The sequence below is a fragment of the Panthera onca genome, chromosome E2 (assembly GCF_046562875.1).
Source record: "Panthera onca isolate mPanOnc1 chromosome E2, mPanOnc1 haplotype 2, whole genome shotgun sequence".
Taxonomy (NCBI): domain Eukaryota; kingdom Metazoa; phylum Chordata; class Mammalia; order Carnivora; family Felidae; genus Panthera; species Panthera onca.
In genome coordinates this window covers 34,329,676-34,347,897 of record NC_138353.1, presented here as the reverse complement: position 1 = coordinate 34,347,897, position 18,222 = coordinate 34,329,676, and the positions used below count along the sequence as shown (strand labels likewise).

Below are 18,222 nucleotides of genomic sequence, written 5' to 3'. Positions count from 1 at the left end.
TGGGTTTCTGATTTATCATAAAAGGAGGGTGGTCTGGCTACCTGGGTCCTCATCCCTGCGTGGTGGTAGGCGACTGGAGCTGAGTGGCTCCCTCAGCATCGGGCTTGTAATCTTTAATCCACCACAGACCCCAGCAATCCCCACTGCTTCCCCAACACTGACGCCAAGTCACCATTTATCCCCCACTCGTCCTGGTGGATAAAGTTTCCAGCGGTTGATTCTTTTTCACATGCAGCCTTCTTCTCTCATTCCTGTTTCCCGATTGGCCCCAGGGTGTTTGTATCAGTGACTCTTAATAGAAGCACAGAAGGAAGCTCAGAAGGAAGTGCTCCAAACTGTTTACATTGGTTTGTTAGGTGATAACAAGAGATGATTTTTATTTTCTTCTGTGTACTCTTCTACAGTTTCCAGATTCTCTACAACAAACATCTACTTCTTTAAATTCAAAAGACAAATGAGATAGCAGTACTTAAAAAGAAAGGCCTCCACATCTTTAAGGCGGAGATCCAGATCAAATGCTGCCTCCTACAGGAAGTCTTCCTGGGTCCCCAGCAAGAAATGATGGCTCTGCTAACCCTACACCTGTAGCTCCGACCCTTTAGGAGCACGTTGGGCTGTAGGCCAGGGTCACCAGGGGAAGCACGTCTCAGTCGTCTGGGGCACTGGGGCAGAAACAATTCTGCGTTGCTGTGCCCCACAGTTCTTGCCACAAGAGGGCTTCGAGAGAGGCTGAGGGCCCCTGTGAGGGATGGGCTCGGCAGTGGTGAGCAAGGGTGATGCAGCTTATAGAAAGGCCCAGATGGACAGACAGACCTGGCCCAGCCCATAATGTCTATACTCTGCCTGAGTCAAGGGCAGGCAAAAGTCGGTGCAGTAGATAGAGGTTTACGGCAGGCACCAGGCAGCTCTTGGAAACCACAACCCAAAATACAGCATTGGGCCTGGGAGCCCCCAGGGGATCCCCTGGGGCTGAGCGGAGGGCTGGAGAGGGAGGGCTGGGGAGGATGACGGAGGGCCCTGGGCTCCGAGGTAGAGGTGATGTTGACCAGGAGGGGGCTCTCCTCCAGAGGTCTGGCTCAAAGCTCTGCCCCAGCCCCACATGCCCTGAGTACCACTCTCAGGCTAAAATAACAGGACGGCCAAGCGCCCTCATGGTGATCACCAGAGACAGAACAGCTATGGCACATTTCTGTCCTGGGTGGGGGCACAGGACCAAGGTTGCCACCGGGCCTCACAGGCCCGGGACCTGACCTTCGGGCTGTGAGGGCTCCCATCACCAGCCACGAGGGCCGGGCCCAGCGGCGGTGACTTAAGAACAGCCTTCAGCCCCAGCGAGGACAGCAGCGGGACGGTCCCACTCCTCAGCCCCTTGTGAGCTGGACCTGAGAGCCGAGCAGTCTGCAGGCCAATTCAGAAGGCCCAGCCTGGGGGTCTGACTGCCAAGGGCAACCGTCCCCTCACTCTGAGGTCCCTGGGCCTTCTTCTCAAGTCTCCGGCTGACCCTGAAGTGTCCGGCCTGGCTGCGGGGGCGGCGGGCGGCGGTGAGGAGAGGCCGCAACTTGGTTTCCTCACACAGCTCCTGGAAGGTGGCTGGTGGCCTAGATGCGGCTGGACGAGGTGCTGCCCGAGCTGATGGGGAGCCTGGCGCTGTCCGAGCTGCTCTTCAGAGGGGAGGGCCCGTTCCGGGCCTGCAGCCGCATGGACCAGTACCAGAGGAAGATGAGGAAGCCTGTGGGCAGCAGGGGGGCACAAGGGTCAGCAGGCTGGGGGCAGCCCTGCCCTTCTCCGTCCTCCCTCCCCAGCCTACCAGCACCCATGTGATCCAGGGGAGCACCTGCTACGTGTTAGAAACCGTGTGATTCCCTGGGCCCCGTCTCATGTTATTCTCACGAGGTCCTTATGAGGTCAGGCCTGTTGGTTACTCTTCTGTGTCACAAATGAGGAAACTGAGGCCCAGGGAGATAAGGGGACTTGGCTGAGGCAGGAGTTAAACAGTGGTGTTCAGGTTCCAGAGCCTACCCATTTAAGTACCTCTCGGCCAGAACAGAGGGGGATGTGTGTGTATGTGCATGTGTCTGTCTGTCTGTTGGTCGGTCATGGCAGGGCGGGGGATGGTAGAGGGGTGCAGGTAGAAGGGACCCTGTGGCTTCAGGCCCAGGCCCTTGTGACCCAGCCCCTCTGCTCCTCTCCCCTCACCACCTCCCTTCTGCCCCTCCCCCCCCACTAACCCTTTTGCCTCGCTCCCCCTCACTATTCTTTCAACACACGACCAAATTCCAGCCTCAAAACCTTTGCTCCCTTGGCCTGGCCCACTCTGCTTAGGCCGGACCGCCTCAGCCTGTGGCGTGCACACCCTTCTCTGGGCTTCTGTTACAATGTAGATCTGATTCGGCACGTCCACACTGCTAGCAGGCTTCCCACAGTGTTGACGCCCACAGTGCAAGGAACACACACAGAGTAACAAGGCCCTTGATCTCTCCCCGGCTGGACCCTTCTGTTGTCTTCAGATACCTCCTACAGAGGCCTCCCTGGCCACCCTCCCCAAAGCGACCCCCACCCCAGCCCAGATGGTCTGCCCACCACGTCACCCGCTGTTACTGCCCTAGTCTCCGAGATCCCCTCAGATGGCTGCTTGGTCCATGCAAGCAGGGGGCTGCTTGGCCCCTCAGATGATTTCTTGTCATGCTTGGTCTTTCCCACCAGAGATGAGCTCCATGGAGGGAAGGCCCTGACCCAGCCAGTTCAAGGCTTAACATAGGGCCAAAACATAGTAGGTACTCAATAAAGACTTGTCAACTACGGCCAGGATGCCCCCATTTTCCGCATGGGAAGACTGAGGCCCAGAGAAGTGAACCTTTCAGGTTGGGTCAGATCTTCCCTGCCCAGTGCTCCACATACAGGCACCCTGCCCAGGCCAGGGGTGGGGTCTTCTCCGTGCCTACCTTGGAAGGAGGTGATGATGCTGAAGAAGTAGAGAACGACCAGCTGGAAGGTGCCAGAAGCAAAGGAGAAGAAGATCAGGGCCCAGGGCAGACCGAGGACCAGGCTGAGACCGAGCAGCGTCAGCACGTGGGGCCACTTCTGGGCATGGGGGCGCAGCCGCAGGATCTGCACCACCATGGTGCCCAGCATGGCAGTGTTGAACAGAAACACCAGGCTGAAGAGGCCCAGGTTGGTGACGTGGCTGACCAGGGAGTCCCGGATCCAGCACCTGCGGGCGGAGATGGGAGGGCTCAGCGCACGACGGGGCCGCACCGTGCTTCCTGGGCCATGGGTGTGCACCACAGTGATCCCCAGAGCCGGGAGCTGTGACTGACTCACGGGGGGGCTTATTTTCTTTTTAATTCTTTTTAATTCGTGCCTTCATCCGCTCCAACCTATATTCCCGCTCCAAAGGAAAGAAACCGAGGCGCTGCGCGAGGTCACCTGGTGAGCGATGGGCAACTCCAGGCCTGTGCTCACCCTCCCTGACCCTCCAGCCACTGCGGGGCTCCAGCAGCCCTGGCACCCAGGAGTCCCCTGCTCAGCGTGGCCCAGGCCCAGGCCGCTCTCTGGCCTCTGCACCCCAAGGCCCCTCTCCCCGCCCCCGCTGCACACAGCCACTCACATGGAAGGGTAGATGACACTCTCTGGAGTCCTGTGCACAGCCAGGATGATGGAGCCGTAGTTGTTCATGTCTACCAGTGCCACCAATGTCACCAGGAAGATGGGGAAGCCTGAGGGCAGCAGAGCATAGGGTTCCATCTCCCACCCTCCCCTGCCCTCTGGCAAGGCCTTCGGACCCTCCCCTTCCCCCCGCTCCAGTTTGGGTTTCCCACAGAGAGCCCCAGCCCTGCTTCCCCCCACCATCCTGGGGGCCCGTGGGAGACAGGGCCCTCGCGTCCCCGCTGAGGGGCAGGACATCACAGGGAGAGGTAGGGGACACCGGGAGGGGAGGCCTCCCAGCGCCTGCACTGGGCCTTGACCTTGTCCATGGGCTGGAGATTGAGAGCTCTCCAGAAGTGGTCTCCCACCACCAAACACCTGCATCTCGACACAGAGCCAGCTCTGAAGGAATTTTATGTAAATCAATGGAGTGAACCAAACAAGGGCCAGATGAGAAACACAAGAGGAGTGGCAAACTGGGTCAGGGACGTGCGGAGGTTGGCGGGCCTGTGCAACATCCACTTGTGATGTGTCCCTGGGCCCAGGCCTGACTGAGAGGTCTGGGCTATAGGTAACTTGGGTTGTCTTAGCCAAGGACAGATGCCAGAGCTATGGGGAATCTGTTACCTGAAGCTTCAGAGGATCCACAGACAGAGCCACTTCCAGCCTGGGTGATTTAGGTGAGTGGAGGACTGGATTACAGTCCATTCACCCCCAACTGGGTGCCTTTGAGCAGTGCACAACCTGCACATCCATACGTGGTGGCTATGTCAGCAAACCCCCCTTTCAAAAGAGTGAGCAATGTGGAGAATATGTGTTTCTTGGGGCAGTGCTCACCATCTCATCTTCCTAAAGGGGACCTTAACCTGCAGCCCAGGTAAAGAACACCTGTGGGTGGGTGGGTGGGTAAAAGGAAACGGTGAGGGAGCAGTCCAAGAGGTAAGCAAAGAAGTGGAACCAGGTGCCCGGGTCTTGCCACGTAGCAGAGGCAGGTCCGGAGGGCCCACCAGCACCCTCTACCAACTTACCCCAGCCCACGATGCTCAGCTTGAGCAAGTAGCCAGGGACATAGGTGCCAAAGACCTCGACCACGAGTCGGTAGAGGTTGTAACCCTCGAGGCCCATCCAGGAGAGGCAGGCGAGCAGAGAGAAGTGCAGGAAGATGGCGCTGGCCCGGCAGCCAGCCTCGGAGCCTGCCAGGGCCACGGGCTCACTCAGCAGGAAGCTCACATCCAGCAGGAAGACAGCCAGCAGTAGGTTCATGTGCACCTTGATGGTGTAATCCCGAGTCTTCCTCCTGCGCGGGGGGGGGGGGCAGGTCACCCTGGTGGCCAGCTTGGGAAGGTCGGGGCAGCTTTCCCAGGGCACACACATTCGCACCCTATCTTATTCCTATGGCTGCAGCTAGGTCGTCCCCACTTGTCCCCGTGCACCTACCTTGTGCCCAGCAGCCACAGGCTGAGGCACCGTGTGCACCTGTAACAGCAGATTTAGCCAGACAGAGCCAGTGAGACAAATCCAGCCACGAGAGTCAACCAGAGGCTCCCAAAGTTGGAGGGGAAAGACCCTGGATTTGCTGCTGTGTTTGGAGAATCCGTGCCACCCATGTGCTGTGTCCACCTGTCTGTCTGCATGACCATGCGTCTGTGAGGCTGTGAATGTATGTGCGTGCGTGTGTGTGTGTGTGTGTGTGTCTGGATCTGATGATCCAGGGCACTGTCGGCCTTTCCTCCCCGGGTCCCCACGCCCCCAACTGCGCTCTGCCTGGCACCATCCACCACGTGTTCCAGCGGGCACAACAGAACAGCCTCGCCCACCCACCCTAACTCCTGGTACCACCTTGGACCGGTCCCTTCCCCCTCACCCTCAGTTTGCCCATCTATGAAATGGGGGGACGGCCACTTCGCAGGGTAAAGCGTCTGGCACAGATAAAATGCTCAGTCCCTGAGGTTTCCTGTCCTTGTCCTTGGGCACTTTTGTGACTGATGAGTAGCTTCCAGGAGGCTTGTGGTCCTGCCCCCTGCCCTCCCCTGAGCCTGCCAGTTGTCCCTTGTCACCCACCGCGTGCACAGCTGTGGGCTCACGTGTGCACACGCACGCACACAGCTCACCCTCCCTTCCTCCCAGTCGAGAACACCCACAGGGTTCAGAGTGTCTGCCCTCTGCCCAAACGGGCCCAGGCCCTGACTGCAGGTGGACCTCAAATTAGGCCAAGCCTGGCACTGACGGTCCGGACCCGTCCACACAGCCGGTCTGAGGATGGGCGAAGGCACTCTCCACCAAATGCTTCCCATGGGGCACCTTCTGCCTCAAGGCACCCAAGTGACGGCCGTGGACTCACAGAAGCCTCCATCGGGGGATGGGAGAGGCTTTGTCAAACTCGAATGCCTGCAGGGGTTCTGCAGAATCAGATACCTGGACCCAGCCTGCCTGGGGTTAAGGCCGCCTCTGCCACTTCCTTGCTGTGTGACCGCAGGCAAGTCATCACTTACCCTCTCTGCGCTCTCTTTCATAAGGCCCTTGTGAGACTGAAGCGATTTTGTGCTCGTAAAGCACTCAGAACAGTGTGTAGCACGTGGGAAGCTCACCATCATATTATCATGTGCCTCCAGCAGTGACACATCTGATTATTCAAACGCAGAAATCGAGAGTTTTACATCACCCCTCTCGATTTTCGATGCTGGCAGACAATGAAGATCGTAAGTGCTAGGTCGCCCCAACACCACAGATCTGAGCAGGACGTACAGCCCCCGGGGCCAGCTGACCGCGCCTCCCAGGGCTCCTGCAACCGCAGGCACATTTTGCGGGGGGGTCAAGCCAGTCCCCAGGGTGGGCCTCGGGGGTGGTGGGATCCCGGAATGAAGGTTCTCCTCCCTCCCTGTTTCCCGCCCCTGCCAGGCCCTACCTGGAGCAGAGGTAGGCGGCGATGGTGAGGACACAGGCCAGAGCGGAGATGACACAGCCCACGTAGGAGAGGAGGGTCAGGTAGTGCTTGTGTATGGCATCTACCTCCACGGAGGCGACCTGGGTCCATGACACGGGCCAGGGCTGGCCTCAGCGTCCCCAACTCGACACTGAGGGTTTGCCCCGGGGGGAGGGGTGGGCCTCAGGCGTCTATGAACCACCGCCACCCCAACCTGAGCAGAGCGTGGCCCCGTGAGTGCGTTACTCGGACGGGGGGCGGGGGGTGGGGGTGGCGGTAGGGGTCTGTACTTTTCGTTCACCACGTCCTCACAACGGTCGAGAACCCTCCACTAGGGGATCCCTTCTCCGGCCCGGCACTCCTTGTTTTTCTACAACCTTCGTCACCGGAGTGAACCTCCCATGAGAGACTGGGCACCCCACACCCGGGAGAGCTGGAAGCCCACTCCGATCCCACAGAAGCTGGGTCCCAAGATTCTGGGAGGGTGAACCTAGGACACAAAGCTTCTGTGCCCTCGGGAACCCTGAAGTCCGCTGTGAGGGCCTCCACAATGGGCCTCAGTATCCCCTTGAGGGCTCACTGGAAATGTACTCGTGGCCCTGCCCCAGCCTGTGGAATTAGAATTCTCAGTTAGGGCCAGGGCTCTGCATTTTTATCATGCACCAACATTTGGGAATAAAGAGCAGCTTTTTTACTAACTAGCTGTGTGACCTTGGGTGAATTGCTTAACCTCTCTGAACTTAGATTTCCTTATCTATATAATGGAACGGCGGCAGGAGGCACCTCGGGGGTTAGTGTGAGGAATGAACAACATGTATGTGCAAAGTGGCTGGCATCCAGCCCATGGTATGGCTGCGGGGCAGGGGCACTGCTCACCATCAGCACCGCAAAGTAGGTCAGGTGGTTGCAGAGGCAGGACGTCTGCGTCTCTCTCCTGATGGTCTCACACCCCGCGTCACTCCAGCTCCCCGGGCTGCTCACTGAGGAGGGGTTCCGTGGGGCTCTCATCAAGCCCAGTCCTTTAGGACCCCACCGGACACCCCCGAAACGCACGATCGCATCACTGCTCCAAGCCTTTGCAAACATCCACTCTGCCGTCATTCCTTCTTCAAAGCTCACCTTTCTCCGGGAAGCCCTCCCTGATTAACCCCATCTTCCCCACCCTCCGAGACCCCCTTTCTCCTCCAGATGCCTGCCCAGTTCAGGGACCCCTCCACACTCACATGTCAGGTCTTCAACCCAGAATACACATTGGAGAGTCACGTTCTTCTGCCGGGACAAGAAAGGAAGAGTGGACCCCATCACAGTCTTCTCCTTTCTGGGCCAGGCTGAGGAAGTCAGCGTCAGGCCACCACCCCGTTTGCACCTGACTGTCTGGTGCCCTCAGCCAGCGGGTCATTTTGTTAAAGGTGAGTGATTCAGAAGGCAGGGCAGGAAAGGAAGGACCCTCGTGTCCTTGGTTGGTTTGCTCCCACTCACCGGCTGTGGCTGATGCTGGAAGGTGAGCGTCACAGGCTCCGAGAGGTTGGCTACTTTGGTGTTCTGCACAACGATACCCAAGACCTTCTCACCCAAGACTTGGCTAGAATTCTTGTCCTAGATATATGGGATGGGGGAAAAAAGTGGGGGGTCGGGGGTGGTGGTGAGGCCTGAAGGCTGAGAAGAAAGGCCAAGGAATTTCCTGGTTTCTCTAGACTCCCACACGCTGCTCCGACATGCGGAGGCTCCCTCTGTAAACAATTCCTGCACGTGTAGTCATTTACACTGTAGTGAAAACAACATAATTTAGCCTTCTCCGGGGGAGATTTGCACGTCACGGTCCATTTTCTGACTTTACAAGGAAAGGCTCTGACTTGCGGAGGACGGGGCCTGGCTCCACGCCTGCCTTCCACCTCCCCACCACACAGAGACCGCTTTTCCCCAGGGGAGGGCACGAGGATGTGGGCCCCGTACCTGGAACAGGGCTTGACTGCTGAAGTCCACCAGAAGCAGCCTCTTTTCAGCCTCCCCCCTCCGGCCTTTGGTCTTCTGGAAGAGCACGCGGGGCAGCAGCACCGAGTACTCCCGGATCTCGCTCTGTGCCTCCTGCGAACCAGAGTCCCTGCGGGGCTCAGCCGGCGGTGGGCTCCTAGGTCTCCTGGACACACACTGCCAACACCTCCCTGGATGCTGCCACCTCCAAGCCCACCTCCTTCAGGAAGCCCTCCTGTCCTTGGCTCCAGCGCTGGCTGGGGAGCCTTGTGGTTAGAGCCCAGGGCTCCAGGGGGATTCACGCAGTGTCGTGCTGTCTGGGCCTCAGAGGCCAGTGCTGCAGACAGCACCCCAGGTGGCAGGATGTGAGGACTCCCAGCTCCCAGCCCCTCAAGGGGCAGCCTTGAGACTGAGGCGCACCCACAGGCATGTTGGGACTGGTCTTCTGTTTACATGGGGGTGCCATAGGAACCTCTGATGCCGGTCCCCCCCACCTCTGTCCCCACCCCTGGGGAGGGTCCTCTGCCATGGGGTAGCCACTAACAGGGTATTCCCTGGGCCGGAGACCTTCCTTGTCAGCACACATCTGGCTCCCAGAGTGCTCACGCCTCCACATCTGTTTCCTGCCCCGGCCAGCCTGGCCCCTGCCTCCTGACCTCAAGCCTGGAGTGGATGTGCAGGTCCTGGAGGCTGGCTGTGGGCTGGAGCTTCCACACCGTGGCGTTGACCAGGTCCTCCTCGAAGGACAGGGTGTCCCCCGTGAACTTCACAGAGGTCAGCTTCGACTCCAGGGTCTGCAGCTGCCTAGCAGGGGGAGAAGGGGTGGAGAGGTTGATCAAGGCGGGTAGGGAGACGGAGCAAGAAGGGGAGACGAGGCAGATACACCGGAAAGAGGCAGGCAGAGGGTGGGGGGTGGGAGGGAGAGAAAACAGCCCTCTGGTGCTGGCGCAGGAGAGAGTAACCTGTGGGAGGGGGGGCGGGGGGGCAGGGGTGGGGTGAGAGGAAGCTGGATCATCAGAGCAAACAGGAAAGGGGAGGCTATCCTGAGCACCAGGTTCCGGGCCCAGCTCTGCCTGGACTGACCCCCTCTTGGCCATGGAGGAGCCCTGCCCATCTCTGGGCCTCAGTCTGCCAAGCTCTCAAACGGGCCCATCAGGTCTCCTTTCTTGGCGGGGAAGAGGGCTTGGGTGGCCGTCCTGGGATGACTCAGTGTGATAGTTTTGACAAAGGCTTGGCCTGAGGGCTGTATGTCCATTCCTCCGGGAGGAGGTGGAAAGATGAAGGGAATGTTCCAGCCCCAGGAGAGGCTTCCTCCATCCTGTCTCCTGCTCCAGGTCACCGTCCTGCCCACCTCTGGGTCTGGGGGCCACGCTTACTGGCTGGCAGGGGTGGACGAGGGCCTCCTCGAGGTCTTTCCGGGGTGCTTCAGAAGCTGGCTGAGCAGCTCAAGGTCTCTTTTCAGCTCACATATGTCCACCGAGGCATTGTGGGAGGCCTTCTGGGGGGGATCTGGAGCAGAGGACAGACAGACAGGCCTGAGGCTAGTGAAGGAGGTGCCATACTCCCATTTAACCCACACATGACTCTGAAGCCCTCCAACCCCAGTTCTACGGAGGATGAAACTGAGGCTCCAAGACGTGGGGTGGAGTCCCCCAAGGTCACCCAGAAGCCAGCCAGATGGGGGCTCTGCCACACGGAGCCTTCCCGCAACTCCAGCCCCAGCAGGGTAGGCTGGGACACAGCTACCCAGGTGTCCTTCTGCCTACACACCTGGGCCGAGAGGGCCCATCCCAGGAGGATTCTTGGGGTGGGGGGGGGGGTGGGCAGGGGGCTTGTGTGGCCTCTGGCTCCTGACACCCGGTCCTGTCTTTCCATTCTTTCTGCTCCCACCCTGGTCAAGCCTCATCTTCCTTCGCCTGGACCTTCCCTGCAGCCTCTGGATGGGACTTTGCCCCTCTACCTTCACCCCCTACCTTCCCACAAACTTCCTGAAGCACATCTTGGATCACACCCCTCCCCTCCTCAGACACCTTCAATGGCTCCCCAGTGCCCGGGAACAAAGCTAAGCTCTGCGGCCCAGGCCACTGTCCAGACTCCAGGCCTTTGCGCAAGTTCCTTCTGCCTGGAGGTCGCCTTACCGTGGAAGGAGAAGGTGAAGCCAGCAGCACTGGGCAGACTGGTATTCTGGGGGCTCCACCAGGAGCTGACAGAGGTGGCGAGCAGTGGGGGACCCTGGGCCAGGCTCTCCTTCTGGTGCCGGAAGCACAGGAGTCTAGAGGCTTGGTCACTCAGCAAGAAGTCGCTCTTGCCATAGCGAAGATGAAATTTCCCAGCATGGCGGTTCCAGTAGAGGCAGAAGTGGTAGAGACCCCTGGGGTCGGGGAAGAATCGGGAGGTCGGGAGGGCTCCCGCGAAGGGGGCGTAGATCGTGAGGGCTTCCTCGGAGTTCTTGATGGAGATGTGCAGGTCTGATGTCTGCCTGTAATGGAGGCTGCTCTTCTCTGTCTGATTCCTCTGGCCACAGAAACGGAAGTCTTCACGGGGGCTCCTGCCACGGGCACCTGAGGAGGGAAAGACTATAGACGGGACTCTCTGGCAGGGAGCAGCCAGGGGCAGAAGAGGGGGGCAGGCCTTCGGCCCAGAATACAGGAGCCCGGTGCCTGGGACTCACACATGTTCCACGGGCCTATACCTCCAAGGTCTACAAAAATGTGAATGTGCCCTGCTCACAAATGATGAAAAGAACTAAAAAGTAATGATAATTTCAAAGGCAAAAACAATTTTTTAATGTTTATTTATTTATTTTGTGAGAGAGCACAAGCAGGAGGAGGGGCAGAGAGAGATGGAGAGGGAGAAGATCCCATGAGGGTTCTGAGCTGTCAGCACAGAGCCTGACATGAGGCTCAAACTCACAAACTGTGAGATCATGACCTGAGCTGAAGTCAAGAGTCAGACCATAACCAACTGAGCCACCCGGGTGCCCCAAAGGCAAAAAAAAAAAAAAAAAAAAAAGGCAATAAAATACTTCCTGAGGCCATGCCTACCATAGACAGTTGTGCAGGCTGTGTACTGCACAAGGATGTTCTGGCTGCAGAAGTGAGTGGGGCCAAAACCCAATCCATGTTCCCCATCTCAAACTGTGCACTGTGGGGCTGCATCTGCCAGAAAGAAGGGGTCCCTTTTTCTGCAAGATACCATCCACTTGCTAAACTGTGTCTAAAGTCCCGTGCTTGACCAAAGGGGTTCGTGGATATGCTGGCAGCTGTCCTTGACATGGGGGCATTTTAATGTAAATCACAACGGTCCCACAGCGTCTCCAAGATAGCCTACCTTGAACCAGGAAGAGCAGACCCAGCAGGAGCAGTGCTGTCTGCAGTAGCACTTGGGTGGCCATCTTGCTCCCCAAAGTCACCCTGAGAAGTCACCGCCTGAAAGAGGCCAGGAGTGTTAGCTGGGGCCAGCCCTGCAAGGTGGTTGGGCCGGCCCTGCAGAGGGGGAAGCCAGTGTAGCTTGGGTGGGTGTGGGATGTGAGGTGGGGAAGCAAGTGTGGATACAGCCCGTGGACCTCGCCAGAGCTGCCAGAAGCTGAGCATCAAGGGGTGGCAGCTGTCCAGAGCCCGGCTGAGTTCAAGTCCTGGCTCCTCCCCTCACTTGCTGCACGACCCTGTGTAAGTCACAGAAAATGGGGCCAATAGGACTTCCCTCCAGACCCAGCAGTGATGGGTAATCTTGGCCAGAATCTGGTGGGAAAGGCTTCCCAGGACCACCTGGAACCACCCCCACCACCCTGCCCCTCCAGGCCTGGGGGAGATGCAGGAGAAAGGGGGCCCTCCGGCTTCTCCTCCAGGAACCTCACCATCATCATCCCCAAGACCCAGTTCAGAGGACACCTCCTTCAGGAAGCCTTCTTCACCTCCCTCTACAGTCAGTCCTGGCCTCCTTTGCTTCCCACTACTGGCCAGGGACTCCTCTGCCTCCAGGCAGTGCCGGATGGTGTACCCCCTCCTCCGCTAGCGAGGGAGCCCCTGGTCCATCTCTACCCACAGGGCCGAGTGCACTGAGCTTGTGGGACAAAGGCCGGGCGGTTGGAGGGGTGAGGGAAATGGAGTGAAGCATCAGTGCACCCACAGCGCCCTCTGCAGGGAACAGAGGAAAAGGGTGCTTCCTGTCATGACCACCAGGGGGAGCCAGGTCCCAGCCCTCCCCCGCACCCCCTCCCCCACAGCTGGAAACACCGAAGCGTGTTCAGTCTGACAAGGACACGCTGACAGTACGGCCCAGCTTCCCCCCGCCAGCTCCACCCCAGCGTGGAGTGGGCCCTCGGAATCCCCAGGATCTCTTGGCCGAGAGCCAATCTGCCAGCCTGTGCTCTCCCACCGCACCTCTGTGCCTGTATTAATCCTCGCTTCAACCCCGTGGAGTGGGCCCCGTTCTTGGCCCATTTCACAGACAGGGAATCTGAAGCCCAAGGGGTTAAACGACCTGGCCAAGATTACCCAGAGGCCAGGGCTTTCCTCACCCGGTCGGGACTGTGGGGCCTGGCAGGGAACCCGCACGCCTGGCACTCAGAGAGAGATGCCAGGTGGCTTGGTGCTCACCACTGCCAGCTGGCCCTGTGACTGAGCTGGGAGCCGACAGGCACAGACAGGCATCTTCATTGCATGGGTACCTGCATATGGCTGTGGCTGCAGATACAATCATCCGTCACAAGCCAGACAAAGGGAAGCCTAGAAAACTGGGTGCACCCAAGGAGTCTAAGTTCAGGAGAAGCCAAGGGGGGCTTCCAGGATGAGGTGGCTTTCAGACAGAATATTTGAGGGTAGCATTCGAGGGACAGGTGGCCCCGGCAGGAGCTCATTGTCTCCTTCCTTGAACTAACCTGGCCCCCTGAAACTAGAGCCAGGCTCCTATGTCCCACCACGCATAAGGGAACCCCAATTTTTTAGACCTTGTCAGTTCAGACCGTGTCATCATCTTGCCTCAGTGGCATCACAGGACCTCTCAGAAGAAGCATATGAGGGGCTCCTGGGTGGCTCAGTTGGTTCAGCATCTGACTCTTGACTTGGCTCAGGTCAAGATCTCATAGTTCGAGCCCCGCATAGGACTCTGTGCTGACAGCACGGAGCCTGCTTGGGATTCTCTCTCCTTCTCTCTGCCCTTTCCCGGCTTGTGGCAGGCGTGCACCCTCTCTCAAAATAAATAAACTTTTTAAAAACAATGTTCTTTTTAACACATATGAAAGTGTTTTAGGGAAAGGCCACTGTTACCCACGTTGTGGTTTTTTAGATTTCACCCTGTGTTCTCTCTGAGCATTTTGCCTCCTTTCGAAACTGCCTCCTGTCACCTCAGGCCAGCAGGAGGAAACCCAGCATCCAGAGACAGCAGCATGTCCGGACCCCTTTCTTTTCTGCCAGTCCCTGTTGCTGTCTAACACTGATCCCTGATCCAAATGTCACCTCCTCCAGGCAGCCCCCCTCACAGTGGCCACGGCTCTACACTTGTGAATTCGTAGCTGACGGGTCACTTGAGAATTTGGTCCAAATCTCCATGTTATGGTATTCGGATTCAAGGCCCAGAGAGGGCTAATGGCTTCCTGACACGACCCAGCAAGCAAGGATGGAGCTCGCCAAAATCCATGTCTCTCTTTGGCCGGCTGACTGTTCAGAGTGAGCTCCCACTACTGGTAGACGAGGGCCCAGGACAGCGCAGAATCATCCACATTGCACCAACCCTCCCAGATTGAGCTTCAAGAGCAAAAAGGCCAAGACGAAGAAGAGAACTTCTAGTCACTGGAGGGGCATGAGCGAGGCCGCACCCCCAAGAGTACCATGGAAGGGACTCACAGATACAGGCCCAGCTGCACGACCCTGACACTTCCAGGCTCGTCTCCACTCCATCTTAGCCGTTTCAACAGCCAGTCCAAAATGGACAACGTTGTCCCCACGGACATTTTGGGGATTTGAGTGGGAGGGTCTGCCTGGCTTCCTTTAACCCACTCTCAGGCAGTGGAGAGGACTCTGGAGCCAGACTGTCTGCGTTCGACTTCCAGTTTTCCTGCTCACTTGCTGTGTGTCCTCGGGCTACTTACTCTCCCTCTCTGGGCCTCCTGCAAATGAACTGATGCTTGTAAAGGACTTAGAACAGGACCCTGCATATGGTAGGCGCCATGGGTGTCAGATAAATAACTCTGTGTGCTTTCTGACCAGCTAACGCCTGACCCTAAGTCAACCCCCGGCCTTCCTCCCACCCCTCCCTCCCTCCATGCCCCCTGCCTTGTGGCCCTGGCCAGCTCAGCCTCCAGAGCACCTTGACAGGAAATTCTTAGAGCATGAAACTTCCCATCCGGGAGTGCAATGGGGAGACTGAAACCCCACCCTTGTAGCCTGGACCCGAGGCTGTTCACAGAACAGAAGATAGGAGATAGGAGAGTGGGACTGGGGACAATGAGAAGATTCCAGCCCCTACCTGGAAGGGGGAGGGCACTGCCCAGCTTGTTCACTTAGCACCTTCCCATCCCCACTTCGGGCAACAGAGAACCCCGCCCACTGCCCATCTCATCACACCCTCCTCCCTCCCTCCCCCCGCTGCCCATGGGCAGGGGGGCTCCCCACCGTCTGCCCCCTGTACACACACCCGCCACCCCACGCAGCCCACATCAGCATCCTCGATGGGGGCCACACTCTCCCAGCACCTCCCGTGGGGCTGCAGAATGCCCTAGTCACCACCCTGGGTGCCCCCCACTTGGCTCAGCCCGGAGGGAGGGATCCTGTGCTTTGGAGGCTGAACCCCAGACTCAGCAACCAGCGGCCCCTACGTGGACCTCTACACAGACCATGTGGACAGAACCTCGTCCCTGGCCTTGGGAGCTGTGGACCGGCAGAGCGGGACAGGGTTTGGCCACCAAGTACTCCTCAAACCAACCATCGGCCCGCAGGCAAGACCCTCGTGAAACCTCACGCAGCACTGGGCCAGGACTGGGGAGCCGAGGGGGGCTATCCCAGCAGCAGCACCACGCCGATCTCTGCAGTGGGGTCACCTGCGCTGTCACGTGAAATCCCCAGAGCCGCTGTGTCAGATTGGTCCTACCGTTTGGCCATTCTACAGACCAGGAAACTGAGGCTAGGGAAGGGCCGTCCGATCCAAGGTCACTCCAGGTAGAGCCAAGATACAGGCCTGGGTCTCGCTCTGGAGGGCTCCTCGCAGAAGTGGTACAGGCAGAGGTCCTAGAGATACGTGCTCCCCTGGCTTTGGGAGATTCCCCCCTCCCTTCAAAAAAGGAGAGAAAAATGAGGGGGGTGGCCAAGACCACCGGCAGTGCAGACAATTCCAGCCTGGGAGAGGGGGTTTGGGGGCCAAACCTCAGGAGAGACCTCCCCCCCTCTGGAGCGGCTGCCCTTGACTTCAGGCCTTCCGTAAACACACGCAGAGAACAGAACGGTCCAGCCCAGCTTAACACAATGGGTTAGCATCACAGGGTCCCCAAGGTCCCCAAGGACACTAGTGGAGGGTGGCCACGGCTCGTCTAAGTTGACACTTCCCCCACCCCCACCCCCGGGCCCTGCTGGCCCCAAGAGAAGAGGCCTGGCTCCAGCTCAGGCCCAGCCCTGCCCATCCTCACGATGCGGGAGGGGGCAGCGGGCAGGGGACCCGTGGCTCACTTTCTCCCCCCCGGGGCCTGAGTCACTTCCTCTGCCATCCGTGTAGAGCCACGAGTCACCGCTGGCCCAGTCCAGGCTCCTGGAAAACCCATTTCCTCGGAGGATGGAGGTGGAAGCTGAGTGGACAGGACCTGATCGGGCTTGGGGTTAACCCTTCCTGGGCAGGCACCTCTCCAACATATCCGGCTGGGCTGATGCCCAGACCTGCTCCCCCACTGCTTTCCTCCTTCCCGTCACACACCCTGATGACCGCAAACACCTCGGTGCCACCTCCAGACTGACCCTTTACCAGGAATGCCTGCCCTATCCTTAGGACGACCCAACCCACCTACTAGGACTCAGTTAAGACACACCCTCCCCATGAAGTGTTCCCCAACCGCCCAGTCCCTACCAGAATTAACTATGTGTTCCTGGGGGGAGGGGGAGCCCTCCCCATTCTATATGGTCCTCCCCATTCTATGCCACAAGACTTCATTCCAGAGGTGCCCAGACTCGCCCGAGGGCCAGAACCATGCCAGGGAGTTCACTAAAATGCATTTCACACGCCCCACACTCTGAGGATCAGAGGCAGCAGGTCCAGGGTGGGAGTGGGGAGTCTGGCTTTAACAAGCATCCCATGGATTGAGACTCCGAGGGCTTGGAATCATGGGTGACAAGCCTGGGCTAACAGTAACCGTGTTTTACAGAGAAAGTCAGAGACAACAGGGGCCCGGCCCCAGATCACTCAGCCGCTGAATGGCAATGGCTGGGCTGGGGGCAAGGACATGTCGTGTTCCTCTGCGGTTCACCTGGCGTTTAGCAGGGTGCCAGGAACCTGGAAGGGGCCTCCCAAAGGACAGAAGGGAGCAGGAGGGCATGGGTGGAAGGGGAGCGCTGGAGTGGGTTTTCGGGCGTGAGCCCCATCTGGCCCTCCTTGGGGGTGGGACAGAAGGGAGAGGACCCAGCTCGGCTTTCCAGCTCCAGCCTGGATCCTTAGATGCTCTCCAGTAGGTGGGGGTCAGCATGGTGCTTCGGGCTACCTCCCTGAGCCCCGTGCAGGGGGCTTAGGAAAGAAGGATTTGACCCAGGACAGGGAAAAGGAGAGGGTGGGTGAGCATGAAACCTTGCGAGTGTAAGCATGCATGCGAATGCGAATGCGTGTGCACACACGCGAGTGCAAGTATGCAGAGCAGCAAGGAGAAAGTCGAAGACGGCTGGGAGTGGGGGCAGGTCAGCTCTGTGGGGGAGGAACAGAGGGCTGCTCAGACCTCAAAGGGCAGCGGGGAAGGCAGTTAGAACAGAACAGAGAGCAGACGCCTGCAGGTGTTTCCTCTGTGGGGGGTGGGCTGGGGGGGGGGGGGCTGAAGACCCTCCACTGGTGCTTTCCAAATTACTTGATCAAAGTAAATCTTACTGGGGCACCAGGGTGGCTCAGTTAAGCATCCAACTTCGGCTCAGGTCATCATGACCTCGTGGTTTGAGGGTTCGAGCCCCATGCTGGGCTCTGTGCTGACAGCTCGGAGCCTGGGGCCCGCTTCGGATTCTGTGTCTCCCTCTCTCTCTGCCGCTCCCCCCACCTCTCATAAATAAACATTTAAAAAAATCATTAAAAAGTAAATCTCACTTAGAAACACCATGTATCCAACAAATCAAAGGGCGAGTCCCCGGAGTCCTGAGTGGGACCCAGGGCCACAGCCCCCTCCTCGCCCAGCCCTCCAGCCTCTGCCGGGGCTCACTGTCTCCTCCCTCTGCTCCCGTTCCCCAACTGGGAGCTGGGAACAGGCGGCTGTGGTCAAGCTAGGGGACCACCTAGGCCGGAGGATCACCCTGGAAGGGTGTTCTGGGATGGCTGGGGGAAACAGTGACTTCAGGTGTCAGGAACTCTTCTACAATAAAGGAGAGTAAAAATGAAGCTAGCTGCTGGCTGCCAGAGGCTGGCGGATGCCAAGGCTGTGCCCACTCACTGCCCCACTCACCGCCTGGGGTGAATCTGACATTCTCGCACCCGACCTGCCGGAGGGCCGACCCTGCCCGCACAGCCCCACA

At 58.7% G+C, this 18,222-nt stretch overlaps 1 protein-coding gene across 10 annotated transcripts in view; it reads right to left on the bottom strand.

Annotated features, from left to right (window-relative positions):
* Window positions 1-344: 344 nt before the first annotated feature.
* ADGRG1 (adhesion G protein-coupled receptor G1) overlaps window positions 345-18,222 on the bottom strand; it is a 39,371-nt gene continuing 21,493 nt past the window's right edge. For 6 of the 10 annotated variants that reach the window (XM_060650675.3, XM_060650674.3, XM_060650673.3 and 3 more), the window contains exons 2-14: window positions 11,870-11,967; window positions 10,678-11,115; window positions 9,916-10,048; window positions 9,196-9,343; window positions 8,522-8,653; window positions 8,048-8,164; window positions 7,792-7,837; window positions 7,445-7,548; window positions 6,551-6,669; window positions 4,674-4,942; window positions 3,608-3,716; window positions 2,943-3,211; window positions 345-1,729 (exon numbers count right to left, since the gene is read on the bottom strand). In XM_060650675.3, the coding sequence (XP_060506658.1) occupies window positions 1,599-1,729; window positions 2,943-3,211; window positions 3,608-3,716; window positions 4,674-4,942; window positions 6,551-6,669; window positions 7,445-7,548; window positions 7,792-7,837; window positions 8,048-8,164; window positions 8,522-8,653; window positions 9,196-9,343; window positions 9,916-10,048; window positions 10,678-11,115; window positions 11,870-11,933 (2,079 nt within the window). In that variant the 5' untranslated portion in view covers window positions 11,934-11,967 and the 3' untranslated portion in view covers window positions 345-1,598. The remainder of the gene's footprint in view (window positions 1,730-2,942; window positions 3,212-3,607; window positions 3,717-4,673; window positions 4,943-6,550; window positions 6,670-7,444; window positions 7,549-7,791; window positions 7,838-8,047; window positions 8,165-8,521; window positions 8,654-9,195; window positions 9,344-9,915; window positions 10,049-10,677; window positions 11,116-11,869; window positions 11,968-18,222) is intronic. The other 4 variants (XM_060650680.3, XM_060650678.3, XM_078438813.2 and 1 more) reach the window with 1 other exon arrangement.